Source organism: Phyllobates terribilis, unplaced genomic scaffold, assembly GCF_046119375.1.
Source record: "Phyllobates terribilis strain yellow unplaced genomic scaffold, ASM4611937v1 Scaffold_11__3_contigs__length_659146591, whole genome shotgun sequence".
Classification (NCBI taxonomy): Eukaryota; Metazoa; Chordata; class Amphibia; order Anura; family Dendrobatidae; genus Phyllobates; species Phyllobates terribilis.
The window spans coordinates 374,577,704-374,603,715 of record NW_027362771.1 but is presented as its reverse complement, the minus strand read 5'-3'; the positions used below and the strand labels follow the sequence as shown (position 1 = coordinate 374,603,715).

Here is a 26,012-nt window from a genome sequence, read left to right as displayed (position 1 = left end):
CAACATTTTTTGTGAAAAAAATGAAACTTTTCAATATGACGACCTAATGTTATCATATTCTGTGTAACACCTGTGGGTTGAAAATGCTCACTATACCCCTGGATAAAATTGTTAAGGGGTGTAGTTTCCAAAATGGGGTTACTAGTGGGGGTTTTCTGCTGTTTGGGCGCCTTAGGGGCCCTGCAAATGCAACATGGCGCCTATAATTTATTTCAACCAAATTAGTGTTTCAAAATTCAAATGGTGCTCCTTCTCAGCCCTGCCGTTTGGGTCCATTTTCTTGTGTTATTCCTTATAAAAGTGAAAAAATTGGGGCCAAAGCAAAATTTTGGAGTAAAAATTACTTTTTTTTTTTCATTTGACTTTGAATTAATTCCTGTGTTATCCACATGCATGACACTTGACAAACGGTAAAGTTTTAAATATTAGAGTTAGGACTGTCCCAAATATGGTCACTGTGATGAGGTGGGATGGCTTTGCATTATTTTGATCAAAATTATGTTAACTAAGTACCCTATGTTATTTTCATGCACTATGGGTGTTTATTTATTTATTTCCACATTCCAACGTTAGAAAATTCTGTGAGGCACCTATGGGTTCAAAATACTCACTCCACCCCTAGATGAATTTTTTAGGCAGTGAAGTTTCCAATATGGAGTCACCAGGGGGGTCTCTGCTGATCTGGCACCTCAGGAGCTCAGCTAATGGAGCCCATAATCTATTCAAATGAAATTTGCGTTCTACAAGCCAAGTAGCGCTCCTTCCCATCCGATCCCTGCTGTGTGCTCAATGAGTAGTGTACAGCCACATAAGGGGACGTTGGACGAAATTGCATAACAAATTATGGGGTCCATTTTCTCCTATTACCCCTCATGGAAATTATAAATTTGGTGCTAAAACAGTATTTTAGTGGAAAAAAAAAATGTTTTGTTTTCACATCTAAATGTTATAACGTTTTGTGAATCACCTGTAGGTTAAAAATACCCAAAACATCCCTAGATTAAATTCCTTGAGGGGTCTAGTTTCCAAAATGGGGTCACGCAGGGTATTTGCGTATTCGGTTTCTGTCTTTATTTTTTTCTGTTTAGTGGCCATGTGTGAACATGGTCTTACATGCTGCATGCACACCAATTTATATTCCAGTTCAGTTATTCAGTTTTTTTTCAGTTAAATGTTCACAAGTGCAATAAAAGGTGTGGCCTGCCTTTTCCTTGAGCTGGAAAGTCTATTCATTTCATTCCTCATGTCTGTGTGTCTACTAGCTGGGCTCAGTCTCTCAGCGCTTATCCACATGCATGTCACTTGACAAACGATAAGGATCTAAATATTCTAGTTCGGACTGTCCCAAATAGGGTCACCGTGACGAGATGGGATGGTTTTTGCATTATTTTGATCAAAATTATGTTAACTAAGTACCCTATATTATTTTCATGCACTATTGCTGTTTATTTGTTTATTGCAGGGTATTTGCATATTATATTTCTGTATTTGTGTTTTTCTTTTTAATTCCTGTGTAGCAAATTAAGGATTAAAAAATTTCCTGACAGCAGTTTTGACTTATTTGAGGGGTGTGGTTTTTAAAATGGTATCACTTTTGGGGAGTTTTCAATACATAGGCCCCGCAAAGTCCATTTAAATCTGAATAGGTCCCTAAAGAAAAATGAGAAATTGCTACTAAACTTTTAAAGGTTATAACTTCCTAACAAAATAAAATTATGTTTGAAAAATGATGCAGATATAAAGTAAACAAGTGGGTAATGTTATTTATTAATTATTTTGTACAGATGACTGAATGGTCTAAGGATATAAAAGATTGAAAGTTTGAAAATTGCGAATTTTTCAAAATTTGTCAAAATTCTGATATTTTCACAAAAACGCAAAAACACATCGATTTAAATTTACCACCAAGTACAATGTGTCACAAAAAAACAAATCTCTGAATCACTGGGATACGTTGAAGCGTTTCTGAGTTATTACCACTGGTCATATTTCAAAAATTTGGCCTAATCATGAAGGTTAAAATTGGCTCGGTCACTAACGGGTTAAGTTGGCTGAATCTGCTGTTTGCACACATATTGCAGGACACATGTCATATCTGCCGTTAACAGTTTCCTGATACAATGCCGCCTGGTTTTCACGTTTGCCCTTACCGTGATTCTCTTCATATCCAGCTGTCGCAGCTGCAGCATATGTCCCAGAATGGTTTGCCTGTACCATGACTCTTGAGCTATAGGGTTGCCATCAAGTGTGACATCTGACAGCGATGTGGAGTCAGCAAGGCACAGGATGTCATGGAGTCTGTGAAGGAAAATGAGACATTGTTGTGTGAGGTTACCTACAGAAAGATGAGGTTAGACAAACATATTACACAGCACATAGCAGGGGCATATTTATAACATCTCAGCACAGGAATAAAAATTAGACCTTATCTTCACCGCATCTGCTCCCCATCTATCCTCACAACATCACCTCTCCCCCTATCTGACCACCATCTACTCACATTCTCATCCCTGTCGTTATCATCTGCCCACCATGTCCAGCAACTAGCGCAGCCCCACAAAAACCTCGCACACCTAAACTTTCACACACTCTCTAACTATTCTACCGCTGTCGTCCATATTTTCACTCCACAAACAGACAGTGCCACAGTTTTCTACAGCACCACCCTGGCATCATCTACTGACTCGGCCGCCCCACTCGTGCATGGCAGAGTGCGTTGAATCAATAGACAACCCTGGCAGAACAACCTCACTAAAAAGCTTTGGCAAGTGTCCATGGCTGCGGAGAAGCACTGGAAGAAAACGCACATTGACCACTTCACTGCATTTAGACAAGAAACTTTGACATTCAAGTTGGCCTTTACCTCAGCTAAAGTGGACTGCTTTACATCCCTCATATCCTCCTTATTCAACATCCCCAGTTATTTAAGACTTAGCTCCCTCCTCACCCCACCACTGCCCCCTCCAACCTCCTTCATCTCTGAGAAAAAGGAATTGCAAGGAACTCGAAGAATCTATATGCACATAAATACGCAAGACTATGAGGATAAATGGTATGTAAAAAGAAATATGTACATATATCTTGTAGACTGTGGCCCTCGCGGGCAGGGACCTCTCTCCTCATGTACCAGTCGCTGACTTGTATCGTTTAACATTATTGTACTTGTTTTTATTATGTATACCTCCTTTCACATGTAAAGTGCCATGGAACAAATGGCGCTATAATAATAAATAATAATAATATCTTGGCTTGTTATGCAAAAAGACTAAATCGGTAAAAAAGTGAATAAAAAAGTCACAAAAAAAGAAATATAGTCAAATGGGACAAGTAATTATGAAAAAATAGAAAATACATTTTATTGATCAAGTAAAAAAGAAGGGTGTGGAGGACAAACAAACAAGAGGAGAAGGGTGCATATCACAAGTGTAGTTGATAAAGTGACATGTGTCAAAAGGTATAAAGGGGGACACGCTGCTTAGTTGAACCACCAGCATGAACTACGGTAACTAGAATCATCTGAATTAGTGTATCACTGAAGGACAGCTTACTTATCTTCTCTCCAAATCGCACCTCACCACTTGTGCACTTCATCCCATCTAATCCCACCTCCTTCCCCAACCTCACCGCCACGCTTTATTCTGGCCCTAACCCATCTTTTTAACCTATCATTAACTTCTGTTACCTTCCCTTTGGCTTTCAAACATGCCCCGATTATACCTATCCTGAAGAAACCATCCCTCGATCCGACCTCTATGTCCAGCTATCATCCCATATTGCTGCTACCGTTGGCCTCCATACTCATTGAGAACAGCATGTCCATGATGAACTTTTTTCTTCAACCTCTCGTCTAACTCACTCTTTGATAACCTACAATCTGGCTTCCATCCTAACTAGTGTTGAGCGAGTATGTTCTATTAACCCTTTCGCCGAGTATGCTCGGCCCGAGCTCCGAGTATTTACAGCTGCTCCGTGATATGGTTGAATCGCTCCCGTGTGCATGATTTGCGACTGTTTGACAGTTTTAATACATGGGAGGAATGTCTATTTCTTACACATTCCTCACATGTAATAAAGCTGTCAAACAGTTGCAAATCATGCACACGGGAGCGATTCAAACATATCACCGAGCAGCTGTAAATACTCGGAGCTCGCCCGAGCATACTCGGAACAGAACATACTCGCTCAACACTAATCCTAACCACTCACAGAAACAGCCCTAACTAAAATTACTAACGACTTATGGCCAAAGCTAACAGACAATTCTTTATACCTCTTTCTCTGAGGACACTCCACAGAGTGTCCAACCGCCATATCCTCCTCCTCTCGCTTCCTACAACACAATGTGGAAAAAACTGAACCCATCATCTTTACTCCATCACACCTAATTCCCCTACTCGATCTATCTATCACAATAAATTACATCACACTTTCCTTTGTTCCGGAAGTCCGCTGCTTCGGAGTAACCCTTGCCTCTGCCGTCCTTCAAACCGCACATTCAAGCTCTTGCCACCTTCAACTCAAAAATATTTCCAGATTCCGTCATTCCTTCAACCCTCAATCTACTAAAATGTTAGTCCACGCCCTCATCTCCCACCTCGACTACTGTAATATCCTCCTCTGTGGCCTCTCTGCTAACACTCTCACACCTCCCCAGTCCATCCTTTACTCTGCTGCCCGATTAATCCACCTCTCTCCTCACTACTCCTCTGCTTCTCCCCTCTGCAAATCCCTTCATTGGCTCCCAATTCCCCAATGTACTCAGTTTAATCTATTAACATTGACCTATAAAGCCATCCATAATCTATCTCCGCCGTATATCTCTGAACTAATCTCCCAAAATCTTCCAACACGTAATCTCCAGTCCCCAAGACCTCCTTCGCTCCTCCACACTTATACTGTACGTTCCTCACCCAACACGTGCGATTATCCACCACACACGGAAATTTCAGACAGAACTTGACAACACATCTCTTCAAAAAAGCTTTCAGCATGCAATAACCCATCTCAACCCCACCGGAGCAGACGCAACCTCCAACCTTCTGTCTCGTTCCCCATTACACTGTAAAGTGTAAGCCCGCAGGGGAAGGGCCTCCTCCTCTCTGTACCTGTCTGTCATTGTTAGTTTCTTGATTGTAATTTATATTGCTATGTAACCCCTTATGTACAGCACCATGGAATCAATGGTGCTCTATAAATAAATAATAATAAAATAATAATATTCCATGATCTATTAATTAAAGTGTACTTTGTTTGTGGGAGGACAACCCCTTCAACAGAATTTAATTTAGTAGGTCTTATTTAGGAAAAAATGGTCAAAGGGGGAAAAAAATTGTATATATGTCATATATATTTAAAAAAATGGTAATGTTCTGCTTACAAAGGTAGGTCTTTCAATTTTATACAAAAACGTATTCTCTAGTTCACCTGCACATTTGTTAGGGGGGGGTGACTTGAAGGCTAAACAGTATTGGAGGTATCTTTTTAATATATGCAGCCCCATGTGTCCTCCTGTGATGTAAAATTGAAACCAGAAGTTTACATACACTAAATAAAAAGACACACATACATGTTTTTCTCAATATCTGACATGAAATCAGAATAAACCTTTCTCGTTTTAGGTCAATTAGGATTACCATAATTTTTAATATTTGCCAAATGCCAGATTGAGAGAGAGAGAGAGAGAGAGAGAATGTTTTAAGACATTTTTATTACTTACTGCAAAGTCAAAAGTTTACATACACTAAGATTACTATGCCTTTAAACAATTCTGGACAGCCCATATAATGACGTCATGTGTTTGGAAGCTTCTGATAGATGTTTGCAAACATCTGAGTTAATTAGAGATACACCTGTGGATGTGTTTTAATTCCCACCTGAAACACACTGCTTCTTTGTCTAGCATCATGGGAAACTAAAGAAATCAGCCAAAATATCAAGAAGAGAATTGTGGACTTGTACAAGTCTGACTCATCTTTGGAAACAATTTCAAGATACCTGAAGGTGCCTCGTTCATCTGTACAAACAATTATACGCAAGTATAAACAATATGGGAATGTCCAGCCATCATATCGCTCAAGAAGGAGACGGGTTCTATGTCCCAGAGATTAACGTGCTTTGGTCCGACATGTGCATATCAACCCAAGGACAAAAGCAAAAGACCTTGTGAAGATGTTGGTGGAAGCTGGTGAGATTGTGTCAATAACCACAGTGAAAGGAGTACTGTATCAACATGGGATGAAAGGCCACTCTTCCAGAATGAAGCCATTACTCCAAAAGAAACATAAAAAGCCAGAGTAATGTTTGCAAATGCACACAGGAACAAAGACCTTCATTTTTGCAGACATGTCCTGTGGTCTGATGAAACTAAAATTGAACTTTTTGGCCATAATGACCATCGTTACGTTTGGAGGAAAAAGGGAGAAGCTTGGAAGCCTAAGAATCACCATCCCAACTGTGAAACACGAGGGTGGCAGCATCATGTTGTGGGGTTGTTTGCTGCTGGAGGGACTGGTGCACTTCACAAAATAGATGGCATCATGAGAAAAGAAGATTATATGGCAATACTGAAGCAACATCTCACGACATCAGCCAGGAAGTTAAAGCTTGGGCGGAAATGGGTCTTCCAAATGGACAATGATCTGAAGCATACCGCCAAAATGGTAACAAAGTGGCTTAAGGATAACAAAATCAATGTTTTGGAGTGACCATCACAAAGCCCTGATCTGAATCCTATTGAAAATTTATGTGCAAAGCTGAAAAGGCAGGTGCGAGCAACAAACCTGGATCAGTTACACCAGTTTTGTCAGGAGGAATGGGCCCAAATTCCCACCAACTATTGTGAGAAGCTTGTGGAAGGATATCCCAAACATTTGACCCAAGTCATTCAGTTTAAGGGCAATGGTACCAAATACTAATGAAATGTATGTAAACTTTTGACTTTGCAGTAAGCAATAAAAATGCATTAAAACATTCTCTCTCATTATTCTGGCATTTGGCAAATATTAAAAATTATGGTAAGCCTAATTGACCTAAAACAGGAAAGGTTTATTCTGATTTCATGTCAGATATTGAAATAAACATGCATATGTGTATTTTTATATAGTGTATGTAAACTTCTGGTTTCAACTGTATATAACGCAGCCCCATGTCTCCTCCTGTGATGTATATGCAGCAGACCCATGTCTTCTGTGATCTATATGCCCCTGCCCCATGTCTCCTGTGAGGTATATACCCCAGCCCCATGTCTCCTGTGATGTATATACTTCAGCCCCAGTGTATCCTACGTGATGTAGATACTCCAGCCCCAGTGTCTCCAATGTGATGTATACAGCAGTCTCCGTGTATCCTATGTGTTGTATGTATAGCAGTCTCTGTGTCTCCTATGTGATGTATATACAGAAATCTTGATATCTCCTATGTGATGTATACAGCTTTCTCGGTGTCTCCTATGTGATGTGTACACAGTAGCCTTGGTGTCTCCTACATGATGTTTACACAGGAGTCTTGGTGTCTCCTACGTGATGTATACTGCAGATCTCCCACTATGTTCTATAAATGTAACATGAGTAGTGATGAATTTCGCACTGTGAATAGACCTGCAGTGTAATATACATCTGTGTTCAGTACAAGTTACTGCTGCGAGTTCTTTACAAAACTTAATTGCAAGTTCCACTACTAGGACTCCCACATATCTGTAGACTTTCGTGAATAACCCTTTTAAGGCTATGTTCCCACGATGAGTAGATGGTGATTTTCTGCAGCATTTTAAACCTATCAGATAAATAAGGTTACTTGAACTTTTTTATTGCGTTTTTTCAGTTCCTTTTTTTTTTAGCTGCGTTTTTATCATGTTTTTGACATTGTAGTTTGTCTTTTGTTGCAATGTCACATTTTAAATAAAACTGCTGTGTTTTTGACTCTTCCTGGTATTTGGCTTTGACAAAACTTTATTGATACATTCATGTGCGGATTACATGTGTATTCCGCAGTGGAAATGCATGTGTTTTTGACCTCCAGATTTTTCACATCCAATGCAATTCTATGGGAAAAATCCACACAGAAAACTCAGCGTATCCCCAAGAGAAATTCACATGTTGCGGATTTGAAATCCGCACTGCAGGTCAGTTTACGCTGAGTAACAAAAAAAAAAACAGTGGCCATGAGATTTCTATGAATCCTATCCACTATTCTGGAAGTGTAAGACATTGCATTTGGGAACACAGCCTAAAGTATCGATTTAGCAAAGCTTTTTACACCAGTTTTCTGGCGTAAAAAGCTTTGATAAATCGATGCCTTAGGCTTTGAAAAGTCAAAAAATATTTGCACGTGCAGCTGCGCAAACTTTTGGTGACTTTAGGCATTTTCATGCCACTTTCACACAGCTCTCACAATGTGGGCAGAGCTAGGGCGGGAAGGGTAGTACGAGAAGTGTCGTACCTTCAGCCACAAATATTACTCCAGTCGCTGACTGGAATAGGATTTGTGGCGAGACACATGCCACTTCACACCTCACCCGATTTATTAACAGGCATGCGCCTCCTATTGAATCAAGGACCTCACACTACACAGTGCGCCCTCATCAAGACTGGCATGGAAACACCGGTCTCGATGAAACGGAGCCTAAGTGTTTTGGGACAAAAGAATAAAAAAAATATTTATACCCTTAATGGGTTGCTCCTAACAGCTTCCGGTCAGAGCTATTTTTGTTTTTTAGGCTTTAATTTTTATATACCCTTTCTTCCAAGAATAGTACTTTTTTTGTTTTTTTTCCCCATCAGCATTGCCACATGGGGGCTTGTTTTTTTTTGCAGGATGAGTTGATGTTTTGAATGACACCATATACTTTACTGTATTTGTTCTGAAAAACTGTCAAAAAGAGATCCCAAGTGAGTAAAAAGGTGAAAAAAACAGCAATTCAGTCCGTTTTTTATTTTTACAGCATTCATAACGCAGTAAGAATGATATAATGAACTAACAATTTGATTCTACGGATCATTATGGTTGCAATGATACCAAGCTTTACCGGTTTTAGAAAATTCAGAGCATTGTTAAGAAAAAAAAATTGGTTTGTGTCACCATCTTCAGAGATTCGAGCTTCATTTTCACGTGCTGTTATTTTTAGTGCTACTATTTTATGGTATATATGACATTTTGATATTTTTTATTGCATTTTGTTAATTATATATTTATCTTGATATATCTGACTTTCATGGACACTGATATGCCAAATATGCTTTTTTTTATTTTATTTTTACGGATTTCATTTATGGATTAGTAAAAGAATTCTTTTTTAACCCCCCTTGAACCTGCGATCATTTGATAGCTTGCGCTACATACTGCAATATTTTTTAGTAATGAAATACATAGTGAAATTAACAATCTTCTATGAGGTCCAGAAACAGGCTGGGCTCATCTTAGTACCAAGATGGGTGGAGACAGGGTTATACAGGTTGCCCCCATCATCTGGTAACCCATGCCCCCCGAACAGACTCAAACACTGGTTAGAATCACTTGGATGCTGCTGTCAATCACTGAGCTGCAGTACCCAGTAATGGCCACTACACAGTGTGTGGTGCTATGCTGTTTTGCTCTGTTCACTATTTACATTCAGCTTCCATCTAATATATATAATTGTCTTATCCCGTCTGTCTCTGTCTGTCTTTCTGTCCAGGAAATCCCGCGTCGCTGATTGGTCCGGCCGCGGCCAATCAGCGACACGGGATTTCAGAAAAAGATGGCAGCCGTTAGCGGCTCATCTGCCGCACGGAGGTCAGCGGCGATGCAGACGGGAGATGACCGGCACCAGCCAGTCATCTCCCGGCTGCTCGCAGCAGAACTACCCCGACCGGCGGCGCCGCTGACCTCCATGCGGCTACCGTCGGGAGATCAGCGGCTAGGGCCGCTGATCTCCCGACGGCAAGTGTGAAGGGAGGACCGGGGAGAGCCGCCACCAGTCGGGATGCTTCTGCTGCGAGCAGCCGCTCATCTCCCGGCTGCTCGCAGCGGAAGTACCCGCACAGGAAGCACCGCTGCCCGGTCCTCACTAATACGATTCGCTGATTGGCCGCCGGCCGCGACCAATCAGCGATATTGGCGCCAAATTTAAACCCCGCTCTGCACAGAGGTCAGTGGCGATGCAGCCGGGAGATGACCAGCCCTAGCCGGTCATCTCCCGGCTGCTCGCAGCAGAAGTACCCCGACCGGCGGCGCCGCTGACCTCCATGCGGCTACCCTCGGCTACCGCCGGCCGCGACCAATCAGCGATTTTGGCGCCAAATTTAAACACGCTCTCTGGTCCTCAGTAAAAGGGTTCGCTGATTGGTCGTGGCCGCGACCAATCAGCAATATTGGCGCCAAATTTAAACACCGCTCTGCTGATTGGTCGCGGCCGCGACCGACCAATCAGCGATTTTGGCGCCAAATTTAAACACGCTCTCTGGTCCTCAGTAAAAGGGTTCGCTGATTGGTCATGGCCGCGACCAATCAGCGATATTGGCGCCAAATTTAAACACCGTTCTGCTGATTGCGCCCGGTCGGCCGCATACATATTCTAGAATACCCGATGCGTTAGAATCGGGCCACCATCTAGTAGCTTATAAGTGTTGGACTCCTACTATTCTGATATTGACGACTTCTCTTAAATAAAGGTCATCACTGTTGGAAATCTGGAAACACCCTTTAAAAGATTAGGGTGTAATTGGTGAGCGTTCAAATAGGGAAAATCAAAGTAATAAGAAATATAGATTTATTTTCCAAAAATATGTTATTTTCTCTAGTTTCTTATACAGTATAGTACCAACCCATTTGTAGCAAGTAAAAGGGAACCTGAGAGGTCCCCCATGCCCTCCAAACCACCAGCATGTGTATGTTCATATATAAATACCCTGTCTAAAAAGCCCTTTCTATTGTATAACTCATTACCAAATGGTGTGTCAAAAAATTAGCAAATCGTGTTATTACGTCCACAGGGGTGTGATAACATGGTGAGTGGGACAACTATTCTGGGGAAACCAACTCCCCATCGACTAGTCTGAAACGTATTTGCATATTGAGAACGGATTTTAACCCCTTTACCCTTGAAGGTGGTTTGGACGTTAATGAACAGGACAATTTTTACAAATTTGACCACTGTCATTTTATGAGGTAATAACTCTGGAACGAGTCAACGGATCCCACTGATTCTGAGACTGTTTTTTTGTGACATATTGTACTTCATGATAGTGGTAAAATTTCTTCGACATCACTTGCGTTTATTTGTGAAAAAAACGGAAATTTGGCAAAAATTTAGCAATTTTCAAACTTTGAATTTCCATACCCTTAAATCAGAGAGATATGTCACACAAAATAGTTAATAAATAACATTTCCCACATGTCTACTTTACATCAGCACAATTTTGGAACCAAAATTTTTTTTTTTGTTAGGGTTAAGGGTTAAAAATTGACCAGCAATTTCTCATTTTTACAACAAAATTTACAAAACCGTTTTTTTTAGGGACCACATCACATTTGAAGTGACTTTGAGGGGTCTTTATGACAGAAAATACACAAAAGTGACACCATTCTAAAAACTGCACCCCTCAATGTGCTCAAAACCACATTCAAGAAGTTTATTAACCCTTCAGGTGCTTCACAGGAATTTTTGGAATGTGGAAGAAAAAAATGAACATTTATTTATTTTTCACAAAAATGTTAATTTAGACCTTAATTTTTTTATTTTCACAAGGGTATCATTAAAAAATGAACCCCAAATTTGTTGTGCAATTCCTCCTGAGCACGCTAATACCCCATATGTGGGGGAAAACCACTGTTTGGGCACATGGCAGAGCTCAGAAGGGAAGGAGAGCCATTTGAATTTTTGAATGTAAAATTTGCTTGAATAATTAGCGGACGTCATGTTGCGTTTGGAGAGCCCCTGATGTGCCTAAACAGTGGAAACCCCCCACAAGTGACCCCATTTTGGAAACTAGACCCCCCAGGGAACTTATCTAGATGTGTGGTGAGCACCCTAAAATTTTCACATTTTTCCAACAAAAATGTTTTTCAGCCCCCAATTTTGCATTTTCATAAGGGTAACAGGAGAAATTTCACTGTGCAATTTGTGCAATTTCTCCTGAGTAAGAAGATACCCCATATGTTGGGGAAAACCACTGTTTGGGTGCACAGCAGGGTTCGGAAGGGAAGGAGCGCCATTTGACTTTTTGAATGTAAAATTTGCTTGAATAATTAGCGTACGCCATGTTACATTTGGGGAGCCCCTGATGTGCCTAAACAGTGGAAACCTCCCCCAAGTGACTCCATTTTGGAAACTAGACCCCTCAAGGATTTTATCAAGGGGTATAGTGAACATTTTGCACCCAGAGGCACGACACAAAATTTGATAACATTAGGTCATCATATTGAAGAAGTTGTCATTAGTCTTAAGTGCAAGTGCTCGCTACTTGAGTTTGCATCGGGTACTCGGGTATTCACAAAGTATCGCGAGTGCTCAAGTGACATGCTCGAGTCTCCGCCCGCATGTTTCACGGTTATTAGACACCCCAAAAAAAACATGCGGGAATCGCTCGTGCATGGCAGGCAATCCCCGCAAGGTTTTTTTTGGCTGTATAACAGCTGCAAAATATTTGGGGCGGAGACTCGAGCATGTCACGCGAGCACCCATTATACTTGGTGCATACCCGAGCAGTCAATGCAATCTCAAGTAGCGAGCACTTGCGCTAAACAATAGTCGCCGTATCGTCATCATTTTTTTTTCTTTACTTCTGAAAAAATCCCAACCCTAACCCTAGCCCAGCCCTAACCCTAGCCCTAGCCCTAGCCCTAGCTCTAACCCTAACCCTAACCCTAGCGTTTATTTTTAACGCCCTTCCTCGTGCGGTATAAGTGATTAGATGACTTTATTCTTCAGGTCAGTGCAATTACAGCAATACTAGATTCATATCGGGTTTTTATGATTGACAGCTGTCACACTTAAAAACCCTTTTTTTTTTTGCAAAGACTAGTTTTTGCATTGCCATATTTTAAGAGCTACAATTTTTCCATATTTCGGCCGACAGAGTCATGTTATGGCTGTTTTTTTGCGGGACAAATTGACGTTTTTAATGGTACCATTTTCGGGCATGTGACATTTTTTGATCACTTTCTATTCCGATTTTTGGGAGGCAGAATAAACAAAAACCAACAATTCAGGAATTTTTTTTTGTTTTTTTTTATGCCGCTCTGCGTGTGGTAAAATTGATAAGGCAGCTTTATTCTTCGGGTCAGTACGTTTACAGTGGTACCACATTTATATATTTTTTTTACGTTTTGGTGCTTTTACACAAAAACTATTTTATAGAAAAAAGAATTATTTCTGCATCGCTTTATTCCGAGAACTATAACTTTTTCATTTTTCGGCCGTTGAAGCTGTATGGCAGCTTGTTTTTTGCGGGACAAGATGACGTTTTCAACGGTACCATTTTTATTTACATTAGTCTTTTTGATCGCATTTTATTCCATTTTTTGTTTGTCGGTATGATGATAAAGAATTGTTTTGGGTTTCGTTTTTTATTTTATTTTTTTACCGTGTTCACTAAAGGGGTTAACTAGTGGGACAGTTTTATAGGTCAGGTCGCTCCGGACGTGGCGATACCAAATATGTGTACTTTTATTGTTTGTTTTTTTTCATAAGATTATTTATTTATGGGTACAATATATAGCTTTTTTTATTATTTTTACAATTATTTTTTTTTTCACTTTCTGACATTTTTATTACTTTTGCACATTGTCCCACTATGGGACTTTCACTTTTTGCAGCCTGATCGGCTGCATAGCACAGGAATGCAGCAACATCCCTGTGCTATGCAGCCTGTTAGCGCTGCACAGTGAGAAGCTACTTTGGTTGTGCACTGCGCATGACCAAAGTAACTTCCTGCCTCCTGGTGTCCTGGATGTTGTCATGATGACATCGGGTCACCATGACAACATCCAGGACTGGACTCAGACGCCGCGAGATGCGAGCAGAGAAGGTAAGTATCGCCTTACCTCCTCATGCCACCGGAATGCTGCGATCACAGCATTTCGGGGGTTAATGTGCAGGGAGCGGTGCGGGACCACTCCCTGCACATAGCACCAGGTAACAGCTGCGACAATCAGCTGACACCCGGCGGCGATTTCGCCCGCACCGCTTGTTTGAGGGCGAAATCGCCAACGCGTACTAATATGTATCTGGCCCATAAGGCCCAGGGCACAGATACGTATTAGTACGCCTTGGGCCGGAATGGGGTTAAAAATAGCTTTTGGTAAGAATTCAGTTTGCTAAAAACCGTAGGAATTGACAATGCATTGTTTTATTCTGCTCCCTCTGTAAGACTGATGCTGCCCTTCTTCATCAGGAAGTGAGTAGCACTGATGACATCACATCTGCACCGCATTGACAGGATTGGCCGGTATCGTACAAATGTGTCCTATCTATTAACATAGAACAGGCAAGTGATACCTGCTGGTCCTGTGTCCTGAGAGGTACATGCAGATGCAACTTCATCAGAGCTCCTCACTAGTGTTGAGCGAGCGTGTTCTGTTAACCCTTTCGGCGAGCATGCTCGGGTGCTCGCTGAGTATTTGCGGCGTGCTCGAATGTTATATTTGAGTCACTGTGTATGCATGATTTGCGACTGTTTAACAAACAGGCATTCCTCACACGTATTAAAGCTGTCAAACAGTCTCAAATCATGCACACCCAGTAACTCAAACATAATATTCGAGCACGCTGCAAATACTCCGAAAACACCAGAGCATGCTCGTAAATCTCGAGTACCGAGCATGCTTGCTCATCACTACTCCTCACCTACCGATGGAGAAGTGAGCTGTGCTAGACAATCCTTTTAAGTTTTTGGGCTGATAATTAAATATTTAAAAGAGGTCATTCAATATGTAACATTTATCACCCAACAGCAGGATAGGTGATAAATGTATGAGAATTAGAAACCTGACTGCAACCTGGGACACCCATCGATATTGACAATGGGGATTCCAGAGTTCTATTGTTTAACTGTCTAGATCATTGAGAGATATTATTAACAGAAGAAGACATAGGGTGAAACTATAGCAGGGGATAGTAGAAATGCCTTAATTCTTTTGGGGGCACCAATCTGGATATCTGGAACATCTCGCACCATTTATTTATAATGTAACAATGATAAATGTATTAGATGCATGCTCCATACTGAATATGTCACTAAGTAAGTCAAAGAGTAGTGCGGATATCTGCTGATGTCAGTGGAAATAGTAGTCATTAGCGAAATAAAATCTACATTACAACAGAGGATGCAGGAGAAACCCATACAACTGATCCACAACTATCTCATCTGCACTTAGCTGGGAAGTAGTGAGATACTGCAGGATTATGTCATAGTGACCACCTGCATCCGAGACTGCTGGTAGAAAGCGAGAAGACTGCGCCCTGCGCTGCACACATAACTTGCCCCCCTTCGGTAATGCTTCATCATAAGGGTCCTTTATGGCAGAATAACTACATATCTTCATCTCTACCTGGGATGGTAACACAGTGGCCATAGGGGAACAACACAAATATATCGCTGCTATGCAGGAGCCTCAAGCATAAAGCCCAGACGCACAGGCTGCAGCAAACTCTCCGAACCACATAACCAAAACTAGTTATAACCTCAAGATAAATCAGGATTTCTTATCTGTAGGGTTTAGCCACATGTCAGTCACATTTACTGAAATAGCGGCAAAAACTTAGCTTGGCCATCATTTCAGAAAATAGGTTTAAAAATGCAACATGTGGATAAACCCTATTTAGCAAATGTATTCCATAACATTTCTAACACATTACAGCGCCCACAAAGTTTTTCTACCAGCCACTACAGTGCCAACATAAATGTGCAGGTGCCCCTATAACACAACGACCTGGTCTTCTCGCTGATGGCTCCTCAATATGAATCTAGCAGTGAGTAGCCCTCAGCAGCCACGTGAAGAGTCGGCTCTTAGGGTGCAGGTTTCTCAGGCAGAGATCAGCACTGGGGAAAGTGAATTTAGACATAATATACTGCATAACTTCAGATAAAACTGCGGCAATGGCCCTAACCCATGCCATTGTGTTCTTTATGACTGAGAAGATCCAATGCAGGCAAACTTCGGGGAATTCCAGAGGCCTACAGCCAACACAAAGCATTGCTTTGTAAAACAGGACATTAATTCTTTGCAACAAGGAATAAAAAAAAGGGATTTAATGCCAAGAGTTCTTGTTCTTAGATCTGTGCGTGAATGCAGCCTAAGGGGAGGAAGGTGTGGTAGCTGCTTTTATAAACCAGAGGCAACATACTCTGTAGGATGAGGATACACGCTGCAGCATAGCATGGACATCCCCATTCACCACTGCTCTGCATTACACAGCATTCATAATGCAGCCATTCATCAAGACGCTCAATGTGCCCATATCTTACCGTGATATGTTGTTAAAGCTGAGATAAAGGAGCTGAAGGCTGGGCAAAGTATCCACATCTCTCTAAAAGGAAGCACAGATTGAAGACATCAGTGGGATTATGTGACGTAGCACAGTAACATCTGCTTTGCTCACACAGCACCCTCTGCTAATTGTTGTGGTCCTACTGCAGCCTTGATTCTAGGGGAGTGCTGAGCATCAGTGTGGTGGAGAGCTGGAGACAGAGGCGTTCTGCAGAGCCAGCTGCACTGGCAAGGTGAACAGCAGAGACGGGTGGGGAGGAGAGGTCCTTGCTTTTAGTAGCCAACGTGCAGCCTCAGCAATTGAACTGCACACTGACAAATAAAGACCGTGATCAGCTGCAGAGCAGCAAATTGGATTTTATAGCGAGGTCCTGACATGACACAGCCTTGGTAGACGGCAAAAAGAATTCACCCATCCCACAAGCTAGAGATGATCACAGAAGAAAACCACCTCTGCAGCCTATTGTTTCCAGATCTTTATGAGGAGCATCACATAGTTAATATTAATAATTCATGAATAAATCTGCCCTGGATAAATAGATCATTTATGTTTCATGATTCCTTCAACATGTCACACAATATTAGGAAGGAAATCTCTATATAAATATAGCAGGCTCCCTCATAAGACAGGCATATAGTTGGGTGCACTTGGACAGCGACACATTTTCAGCATTTACCCTCTATTTACCAGTATGATGGGTTTAAAACAAAGCCTTCTAGAAGGGATTAACGTGTAGACTTTTAGATTTAACTCAAGGGCTTCAGCGAAATATTCTATTAAAGGGTTATAATAAAATAAAATAAAAAAAGTTATCCTCCATCTATAAGGATAGGAGAAATTTTCAGATTTTTGAGCTGAGATTGAGGCTCTGGGACCCAAAAGAATGAGGTTATCAATGGAGTGGAGGTGCTCTGATCCATTAATCGTCTATGGGACTGTCAGAGATCACCAAGCATTGATTTCAGAAGTCTTCTAGAACATGAATGGAGAGGAGAATGATCATGTGCACATTTGCTCCATTACAGGGGTTGTCCACTACTCTGACAACCTCTTCTCAATCTCTATGTTTCCCCCTTGTAAAATAATAACACCTATACTCTCCTCCAGTACCAGCACCATTCCAGAGGTGTCAGCACTGGATCTCCTGGTGATCGCATGACATTGTTATTTCATACAATCCCTGTGGCTGATTAGCGCCAACTTCACTATCCTCGCCTTCAGATAACTCACATACATCTGGAGGAAGTGAGAGCGACTGCTGATATGTCTGAAGGTGGGGAGAGTAAAGTGGCCACTGATTGGCATCAGAGGTGTCGGCACAAGAGGGGAGTACAGGTGTTATATTGAGAAAGGGTTGTCCAAGTACATGTTAACCACTTTAAAAGTTAGGTCTATAGAGCACCAGTTTCGGGGTCATTAGTGGTCCCAGTGTCTGAACCCCCGCAAGTTATCTTCTACAGTGGCTTGCAAGAGTATTCACCCCCCTCAGCATTTTTCGTGTTTTGCTACCTCACAACCTAGAATTTCACAGGTTTTTTTGAGTTTTTACATCAGTTCATTTAAAGAACATGCCTACAACTGTGAATATTTTTTTTCTTTTTAATTTGAAGCATTCAACAAATAGGATAAATAACTATTAACCCCCTTAAAGTCAGTACTTTGTGCAGCCTCCTTTTGCAGAAATTACAGCTGCAAGTTGCTTTGGATAAGTCTCTTTGAGCTTTCCACATCTTGCTACTGGGATTTTTGCACATTCCTCAAAGCAAACTGCTTCAGATCCTTTACGTTAGATGGTTTCCCATGGTGAACAGCAATTTTCAAGTCTGACCACAGATTCTCAAATGGATTAAGGTCTGTCCTTTGACTAGGCCATTCCAAAACATTTACATATTTCTCCTTAAACCACTCGAGTGTTGCTTTAGCAGTATGCTTTGGGTCACTGTCTTGTTGGAAGGTGAACTTCCATCCCAGTCTCAAATCACTGAAAGAGGATTTGCTCAAGAATATCCCTGTATTTCACACCATCCATCTTCCCTTTGACTCTGACCATTTTGCCTGTCCCTTCTGCCAAAAAAAAAACACCCCCACAGCAAGTTGCTGCCACCACTGCGGTGACGGTGTTCTTGGGGCGATGAGCTGTGTTGATTTGGCGCCAGGCATAGCGTTTACCTTAGTGGCTAAAAAGTTCAGTTTTGGTCTCATCTGATCACAGTATGTTTGTCCATACAGTTGGTGAGTGTCCCAAATATCTTTTAGCAAACTCAAAAGAGCCTTATCATTTGTGTGAGTAAAGTCTATTTTCCGCCCACTCTTCCATAAAGGCCGCCTCTATGGAGTGTATGGCTTTCTGTGGTCGTAAGGACAGATACTCCAGTCTCTGCTTGGGAACTCCTTCAGGGTTATGTTTGGTCTCTATGTTGCCTCTCCGATTAATGCCCTCCTTGCCCACTTTTGGCGGGCGGCCCTCTCTTGGCAGAATTGTTGTGGTACCATGCTCTTTCCATTTGATGATAATGGATTTGATGGTCATCTGGAGGATCATCAGAGATTGGGATAGTTTTTTATAACCCAACCCTGATTTGGACTGCTCAATAATTTGTCCCTGACAAAGATCTGTTTGGAGATCTCCTTGGTCTTCATGGTGTTTGGTTAGTGGTGCCTCTTGCTTAATGGTGTTGCAGCCTATGAGGCCTTTCAGAAAAGGTGTTTATATACTGACAGTCCATGTAACAATCAAATTGCACACAGGTGGACTTCCTTTCACTGTGACTTATGAAGGTAATCGCTTGCACCAGAAAATTTTATGGTCTTCATTGCAAAAGGGATGAGTACATATGCACATGCCAATATATAGTTATTTGATCCCATAAATTTAATTTGTGCCTATATTATTTCACCAACTTTTTAGTGCTGATGCGTCATACACAAATCGGATTACAAAAATATTTAAACACAGGGTGTAATGTAACAAAATAGGTAAAAAACCAAGTGGGGGGGGGGGGATATTTTTGCAAGCCACTGTATATTATGGATATAGAATTCTGTTTTCTTTTTTTTTTTTTTTTTTTTTTTTTTTTTAGGGAATAACCATTTAGGAATCATAGCAATTTTATTAATAGCCAATCTATTTTTTAAAAACACAAATAGCTGAACAATCTTACTACATAAAGAGCTTAACGTTGAGGTGAGCTCGAGAAAAACATCAGCTGCAATTACTTCAGTAGGCCAGAGGGGCAGCATTCAGAGAGATTTCCATGCGATCTGCCTTGGGCAATTGAATTTTTGAAGTGGCGAATGTCTCTGTAATCTTCTAAATTTTATTTTTGTTTTCCGGAATGCCATTTACTAATTTATTAATTATGACAACTTTTTTGTTTACTGTGTAAAAAGGCTGGAAGTAAATAGACATTGGTAATTTGAGTTAGTTTTTATTACGTAGAGCACATTTTTCTAGCTTCCGAAACGTATTTGTTTCGGAACTTGGGCTACTAGTTGACTAATAAACCGCTTAATGGACAGTGTGATCTGTTACCTCAGTATTTCAGGATAAATTAGGGGATAAACATAAATCAAAGTCTCACACACCTTGGAGAACGTGGGCATATCATTGTCAAAGTCTACAATCAAGAGACGCCTTCATAAATATAAATCCAGAGGGTTTATCTCAATGCAAACCACTAGAGAACAGAACGGTCAGGTACAATTTGCTACAAAACATCAAAAAAGTTGCCTATTTCTATATTACAAGATTCTACGGTCACATGAAACTAAGGGGCCGATCAATGAAAGCTTTTACGCCACAAAAGTTTTCACGCAAGTTTGAAACAGCTGCACTAAAATAGGCAGAGCTGGGGTGGAGCCAGGATAGGGTGGTCACGCCGCCACTTCAAATTCATCAAAACTGTTGGCTTTTGTACGCCAGAAATGCTACTCTCTGCCACAACACACAGAGGCACAAGCCACATAGGAGAGTCGCTGAATTCATTAAAGGGAATCTGTCAGCAGGTTTTTGCTACCTCATCTGAGAGCAGCATGATGTAGGCAAAGAGAAGCTGAATCCAATGATGTATCACTTAGATTACTGGGTGCAGCAGTTCTGGTACAATCAGAGCTTTTAGATTTAGCAATGAAGCAGAGTTGAAAAGCTAACCCCACCCACACCAGGCTCTGTATGTACAATGTCCATAGACTGTGAGCTGCCTATCACAGGATAGGGCGTGTTGGACAAGGCTCAAGAGACCAGCTAGCCACAGCTTGATAAGAGGCATTGCTGAAATCTGTGTTTTAACTCCTACCTCATGCTGTCTTCAGATTACATAGCAAAAACCTGCTGACAGATTCCCTTTAAGCGGCATGCACTTCTTAATCAATTTGGTGCCTTCTACACCAGTCTTATTGAATCTGCCCCTAAGATTAAAGGGGTTTTACAGGCATACAGATTATTACAACATTGTAAAGCCTATGAGAAATAAAGAAGCTTCATTTACTTGCTGTTAAAATTCAGCTGTTATCAAGCTGTCACACATGGGAGAAATGTTAGGAAGGGAAAACTGGGTGGGCAGAGATGTATCCATCTTGAGACTTTACAGAAGGCTCAGGATTTTGCTTTATAGGTGAAGTGGGCAAGTACTGAGGGTGGTCGTGAGAGACTGAAGGTGGGAGTGTGGAAGCTGTGGGACAGATACAACTCTGGCAGAGAAGCCAGAGGACGGGCCTCCTGGGAAATGTAGTCTAGAGGCACAGAGGGAGAGCTAGCAGGAGATTCAGAATATATACAAGAAGGACGGCTGAAGGGGAGCTAAAAAAAAATATAGAAATAAAGGCAATAGAATGGTTTGGAGGTTTGGGAACTCTAAACAAGGACAGCTAGATTGTTACCACTTTAACTTGAACCAGAATGATTGGAAGAGAACAGTCTAAATAAGGCCTCTTCCATGTATACCACATCATCTGTCATCCGTAGTGGAGACAGAGAAATGACATGGGCATGAGTGGCTGTCATTAAAACTGGGTCACTGTAATTTACTGATGATGTGATTGTTGTAAAAGTAACTCAATAGCTTCTTAAAGTAGAGTAATAGAAAAACTTTTCAATGGCCAGCGACCTGACTTCAACCCCATTAAAGCAAAGCATGCTTTTCACAAAGTGAAGACTGCTGCAATAAAAGCATCTCAAGGGAGTAAACTTTGTATGTATTGATGTCCATAGGTGCCAGACTCCAGGAAGTCACTGCAATCACGAATTAAACGGAATGATTAACTGAAAAATTGCTATTTTGTCTAATTACTTTTCAGTCTTAGAAAACAGAGGGCTATGCAAAAATCATACATGCAGTAATGTAGCTACTGGTGGGGGAGGGGGGGTTGTCGGAGGGGACCATCGCCCCGGCGCCCGACACATGAAGGGGCCCACTCTGAGGTGTCAGAGAAAGGGCAGCAAAATGCCAGCTGCCCTGTCTGACTGAGACTCTGCACACTTGCTAGCACAGTAGCCAATCACAGAGTCTCAGTCCGTGCAGTGTACGGTGCGGGCTAGAGCTGACCTGACGAGCTTCTTACAGGCTGGACTGGTAGCACTGCAGGTTACTTCACCCCGCACACGCTCTGATTGCCTAACGTACACCGGGACCTAGTCCCCAAGACACTCCCTGCTCCTGTCTGCAAACTAAGGGTGGATGGAATTTATTAGATTAATTAAATTTAGGCATGTCAGGGTCACTGTGGGGTAAATGTGAGAGAATGGGGGTATTGTGGGAGATGAAGTGGGGGAGGGGGACCAGGGTGCTGGTGGGCTAATTATTATACTGTTTAAGGTTATGAGATTATATGCACTTCATCACATGTAATAGTTGCTGTCTGGGGAGGCTGGAGGTGGGTATGTAGGGGACTTTTTATACTAGTGAGCTGGGTCTTATTTAAGTATTAGTATAACAAGCCCCATTCACTAAACATGGCATGAGATGCATTTTATTTTATAATTTCATAATAAAAAATTTATTATTATTAAAGTTATTATAGACTTGGGATAGTAATATGCAGTCTCTTTATGTGACCTGCTGTTATGAGCCCCCAATATCGCCTGTGTGATCAGGCGGTCATGTGACTACATGTATGCTATTTGCACGTGCCGACTAGATAAGTTCGGCTTCTCTTGAGAGAAGTCGAAAGGGTCTAGTAGTCACATGGCCGCCTTTATTATACATGGGAGGACTCTGGAGACATTACTAAATATTAAGTGGGCACTTAAGAAAAATTATTGTTTATAATGGCACCAGTAGCGTAGGTACTGGGTGGCAGAGGGTGCTGAGCCAGCTATCAGTCGGTGCCACCGCTCTCTATACACAGAGCGGTGGCTGAAACGATGGCAGCCCGTCCCCTATGAGTGAAAGAGCGAGGCTGCTGGGGAGAATAAAGTTAAATTTCCTCTGGGCAGCAGGGATCTTAGCGCAGGCGCCACACGGTGTCAGAATGCTATTAACCTGCAGATTAACCCCATATCTGCACTTTAGTAACGTTACTTTATATGACAGCTTCCCCTTAAGCTCTGCAATAGAGCACGGAGACACGATTGTCCTGCACTACCACTCTACATTTTGTAGATCGCAGGTCGCTTTAAGCCTGCGGTCTACAGAACAGCATGTTGCTGAACAGGCCGAGGCGCCGGCGCATGCACAGAGTGTCAGAGTGTCCTCGGAATAACCTCATTGCACCGCGCTGGGACTCTAATGTCCTGTGCTGGCACTGGCACAATGACTTCAATGCATTGGTACTCCCGGGCGATGCTGATGGGCTCGTCAGGATCCTGGTTTAGCTGAGTATATGATGTTTTTTATTTTACTTAAAACTTGTGGTGTGACTGTGGCAGTATCATACAATATGATGGACCCTCATACATTGTAGGGGGCTATTATAGTATGGGACCCCTAATATGGCTTGGGAGCTAATGTGGTGGCCATTATATAATATGCGAGCTACTGTAGGGGCCATCATACAACATGGGAGCAAATATACAGTGTGGGGACTACTGTAGGTGCAATCAAAGTGTGGGGACTACTGTAGGTGCAATCAAAGTGTGGGGACTACTATGGGGGACATTATACAGTGTAGAAACTAGTGTAAGGGCCATTATACAGTTTAGGGCCATCATACAATGTACAGACTACTGTGTGGGACCCTCAAACTGTAGGGACTACTGTGGCAGCTGTTATGAAGTGTAAGGACCATTATACAGTGTGGTGGCTACTGTGAGGACCAGAAAACAGTGTGGGGGCTCTTGTGGGGAACATTATACACTGTGGGTGCTACTGTCAGAGCCATCAAAGTGTGATGACTACTGTGGGGGTCATTATAGTGTATTTTGGAGGAGCAGTGGGGACATCATTCTATGTATAGGGGAACTCTGGGATACACTGTACTGTGTATAAGGGAGCTGTGGGCCCATAATGCTATGTATAGGGGAGCTGTGGGATCACCATACTGTGTATAGGGGAGCAGTGTAGACATCATACTGTGTATAGAGGGAGCAATGGCAACATCATATTGTACATGGGGGAGCAGTGGGGTCATCATACTGTGGATAGAGGGAGTAGTGTGAACATCATACTGTGTATAGGGGAGCTGTGAGGGCAATATACGGTGTATAAGAGAGCTGTGGGTCCACTATACTGTGTATGGGTAGCTGTACATGGGGGAACTCAGGGGACATTATTAAATGTTAAGTGGGCACTTAAGCATTATTGTTATAGGGGCACTCAGAGCATTGTGACCATGAAAAGGTGCACATCTAGGGACAAAATGTGGAGGGCACATGCACAGGGCATTAATATTTTCTAGGGGCAATTTTACCATCTAGAGAGCACAAATAAAACAAGATCAAGTCTAATAACCTCCGTTCATAATCTACATAAATATTCTTTGTTATCAATTATAGTGTAAACTTTTTATGCATAAAGCCATGACACATCCCATAGCATTTTACATTTTGTAAAAGCATAAATATATAAAAAAACAGCACACTATACAACTAAACATCAACTTTAAATTGACATTTAGGCCAAGAATGAAAAATGGTCTCTAATCATGAACCTACATGGTAGGTTAGATCCAGGCCACTTAATATAAGAATAGAACAGGACAGGAAAAATGCAATCTAGTTATTATAGTGCGGTAGAGGAGAGACAGTCGGTGGCTTGTAGGGACGTGCCTGGCAATCGGTGGCTTGTAGGGACGTGCCTGGCAGTCGGTGGCTTGTAGGGACGTGCCTGGCAGTCGGTGGCTTGTAGGGACGTGCCTGGCAGTCGGTGGCTTGTAGGGACGTGCCTGGCAGTCGGTGGCTTGTAGGGACGTGCCTGGCAGTCGGTGGCTTGTAGGGACGTGCCTGGCAGTCGGTGGCTTGTAGGGACGTGCCTTGCAGTCGGTGGCTTGCAGGGACGTGCCTGGCAGTCGGTGGCTTGCAGGGACGTGCCTGGCAGTCGGTGGCTTGTAGGGACGTGCCTGGCAGTCGGTGGCTTGTAGGGACGTGCCTGGCAGTCGGTGGCTTGTAGGGACGTGCCTGGCAGTCGGTGGCTTGTAGGGACGTGCCTTGCAGTCGGTGGCTTGTAGGGACGTGCCTGGCAGTCGGTGGCTTGTAGGGACGTGTCTGGCAGTCGGTGGCTTGTAGGGACGTGTCTGGTAGTCGGTGGCTTGTAGGGACGTGTCTGGCAGTCGGTGGCTTGTAGGGACGTGTCTGGCAGTCGGTGGCTTGTAGGGACGTGTCTGGCAGTTGGTGGCTTGTAATGACGTGTCTAGCAGTTACGAGCATCACAATAGTTACATAGTAGAGTAACAAAGCAAAGAAAATAAAAGATTACATTTTTTCTAAAATGTTTATATATGGGATTTAATTTTCCAGTGTCAATGATTTACCTTAATAAATAAGTGATATGCTATGTCACGTGAGTTTGCAATTTCTAATAAATTGTAGAGACAAATATATATGTCAATAATCAAAAGAGATGGAGGGTTGATGCTGGAGATATAAGAGATTATTCTACCATCACATGGAGAGAACCTCCTACTGACCTCACTACGAGATACTATCTATCTGTGTGTCACACACAGCAGAATACATTGATCAGTCCCGACATGCAGCTAACGTCCATTAGGCTATGTGCCCACGTTGCGGAAATGAAGCAGAAAATTTCTGCTTCATTTCTGCATGTCCTTTCCCGGAAAAACGCATGCGGAATTCCGCAAGCGTTTATCGCGCGTTTTCGACATGCGGAATTGCCTTACGTTTTTTATTGCATTGCAAAGGCAATTCCACATGCGGAAACGCAAAATTAATTAACATGCTGCGGATTTTTGTGCGCATCAAAAACGATGCGGAAAAATCCGCAGCATGGGCATAGAACTTGCGGAAACTCATTGGGGACCATGGGGTGCAGATTACCAAGAGTTTTTCAAGCATTTCCGCTGTGGAAATTCCGCATCAAATACGCTTGTAAAACGCTACGTGGGCACATAGCCTCATGAGCAACCCAAAGTCAGCCTTATTGTGACACTGGCA

The 26,012-nt window shown here is 42.2% G+C and overlaps 1 protein-coding gene across 2 annotated transcripts in view; it reads right to left on the bottom strand.

The window, feature by feature from the left end:
• Positions 1-26,012, bottom strand: part of LRRC49 (leucine rich repeat containing 49) — a 208,775-nt gene that overhangs the window by 90,956 nt on the left and 91,807 nt on the right. For both annotated transcript variants that reach the window (XM_073650816.1, XM_073650817.1), the window contains 2 exons: positions 16,443-16,504; positions 2,151-2,298 (listed from right to left, as the gene is read on the bottom strand). In XM_073650816.1, the coding sequence (XP_073506917.1) occupies positions 2,151-2,298; positions 16,443-16,504 (210 nt within the window). The remainder of the gene's footprint in view (positions 1-2,150; positions 2,299-16,442; positions 16,505-26,012) is intronic.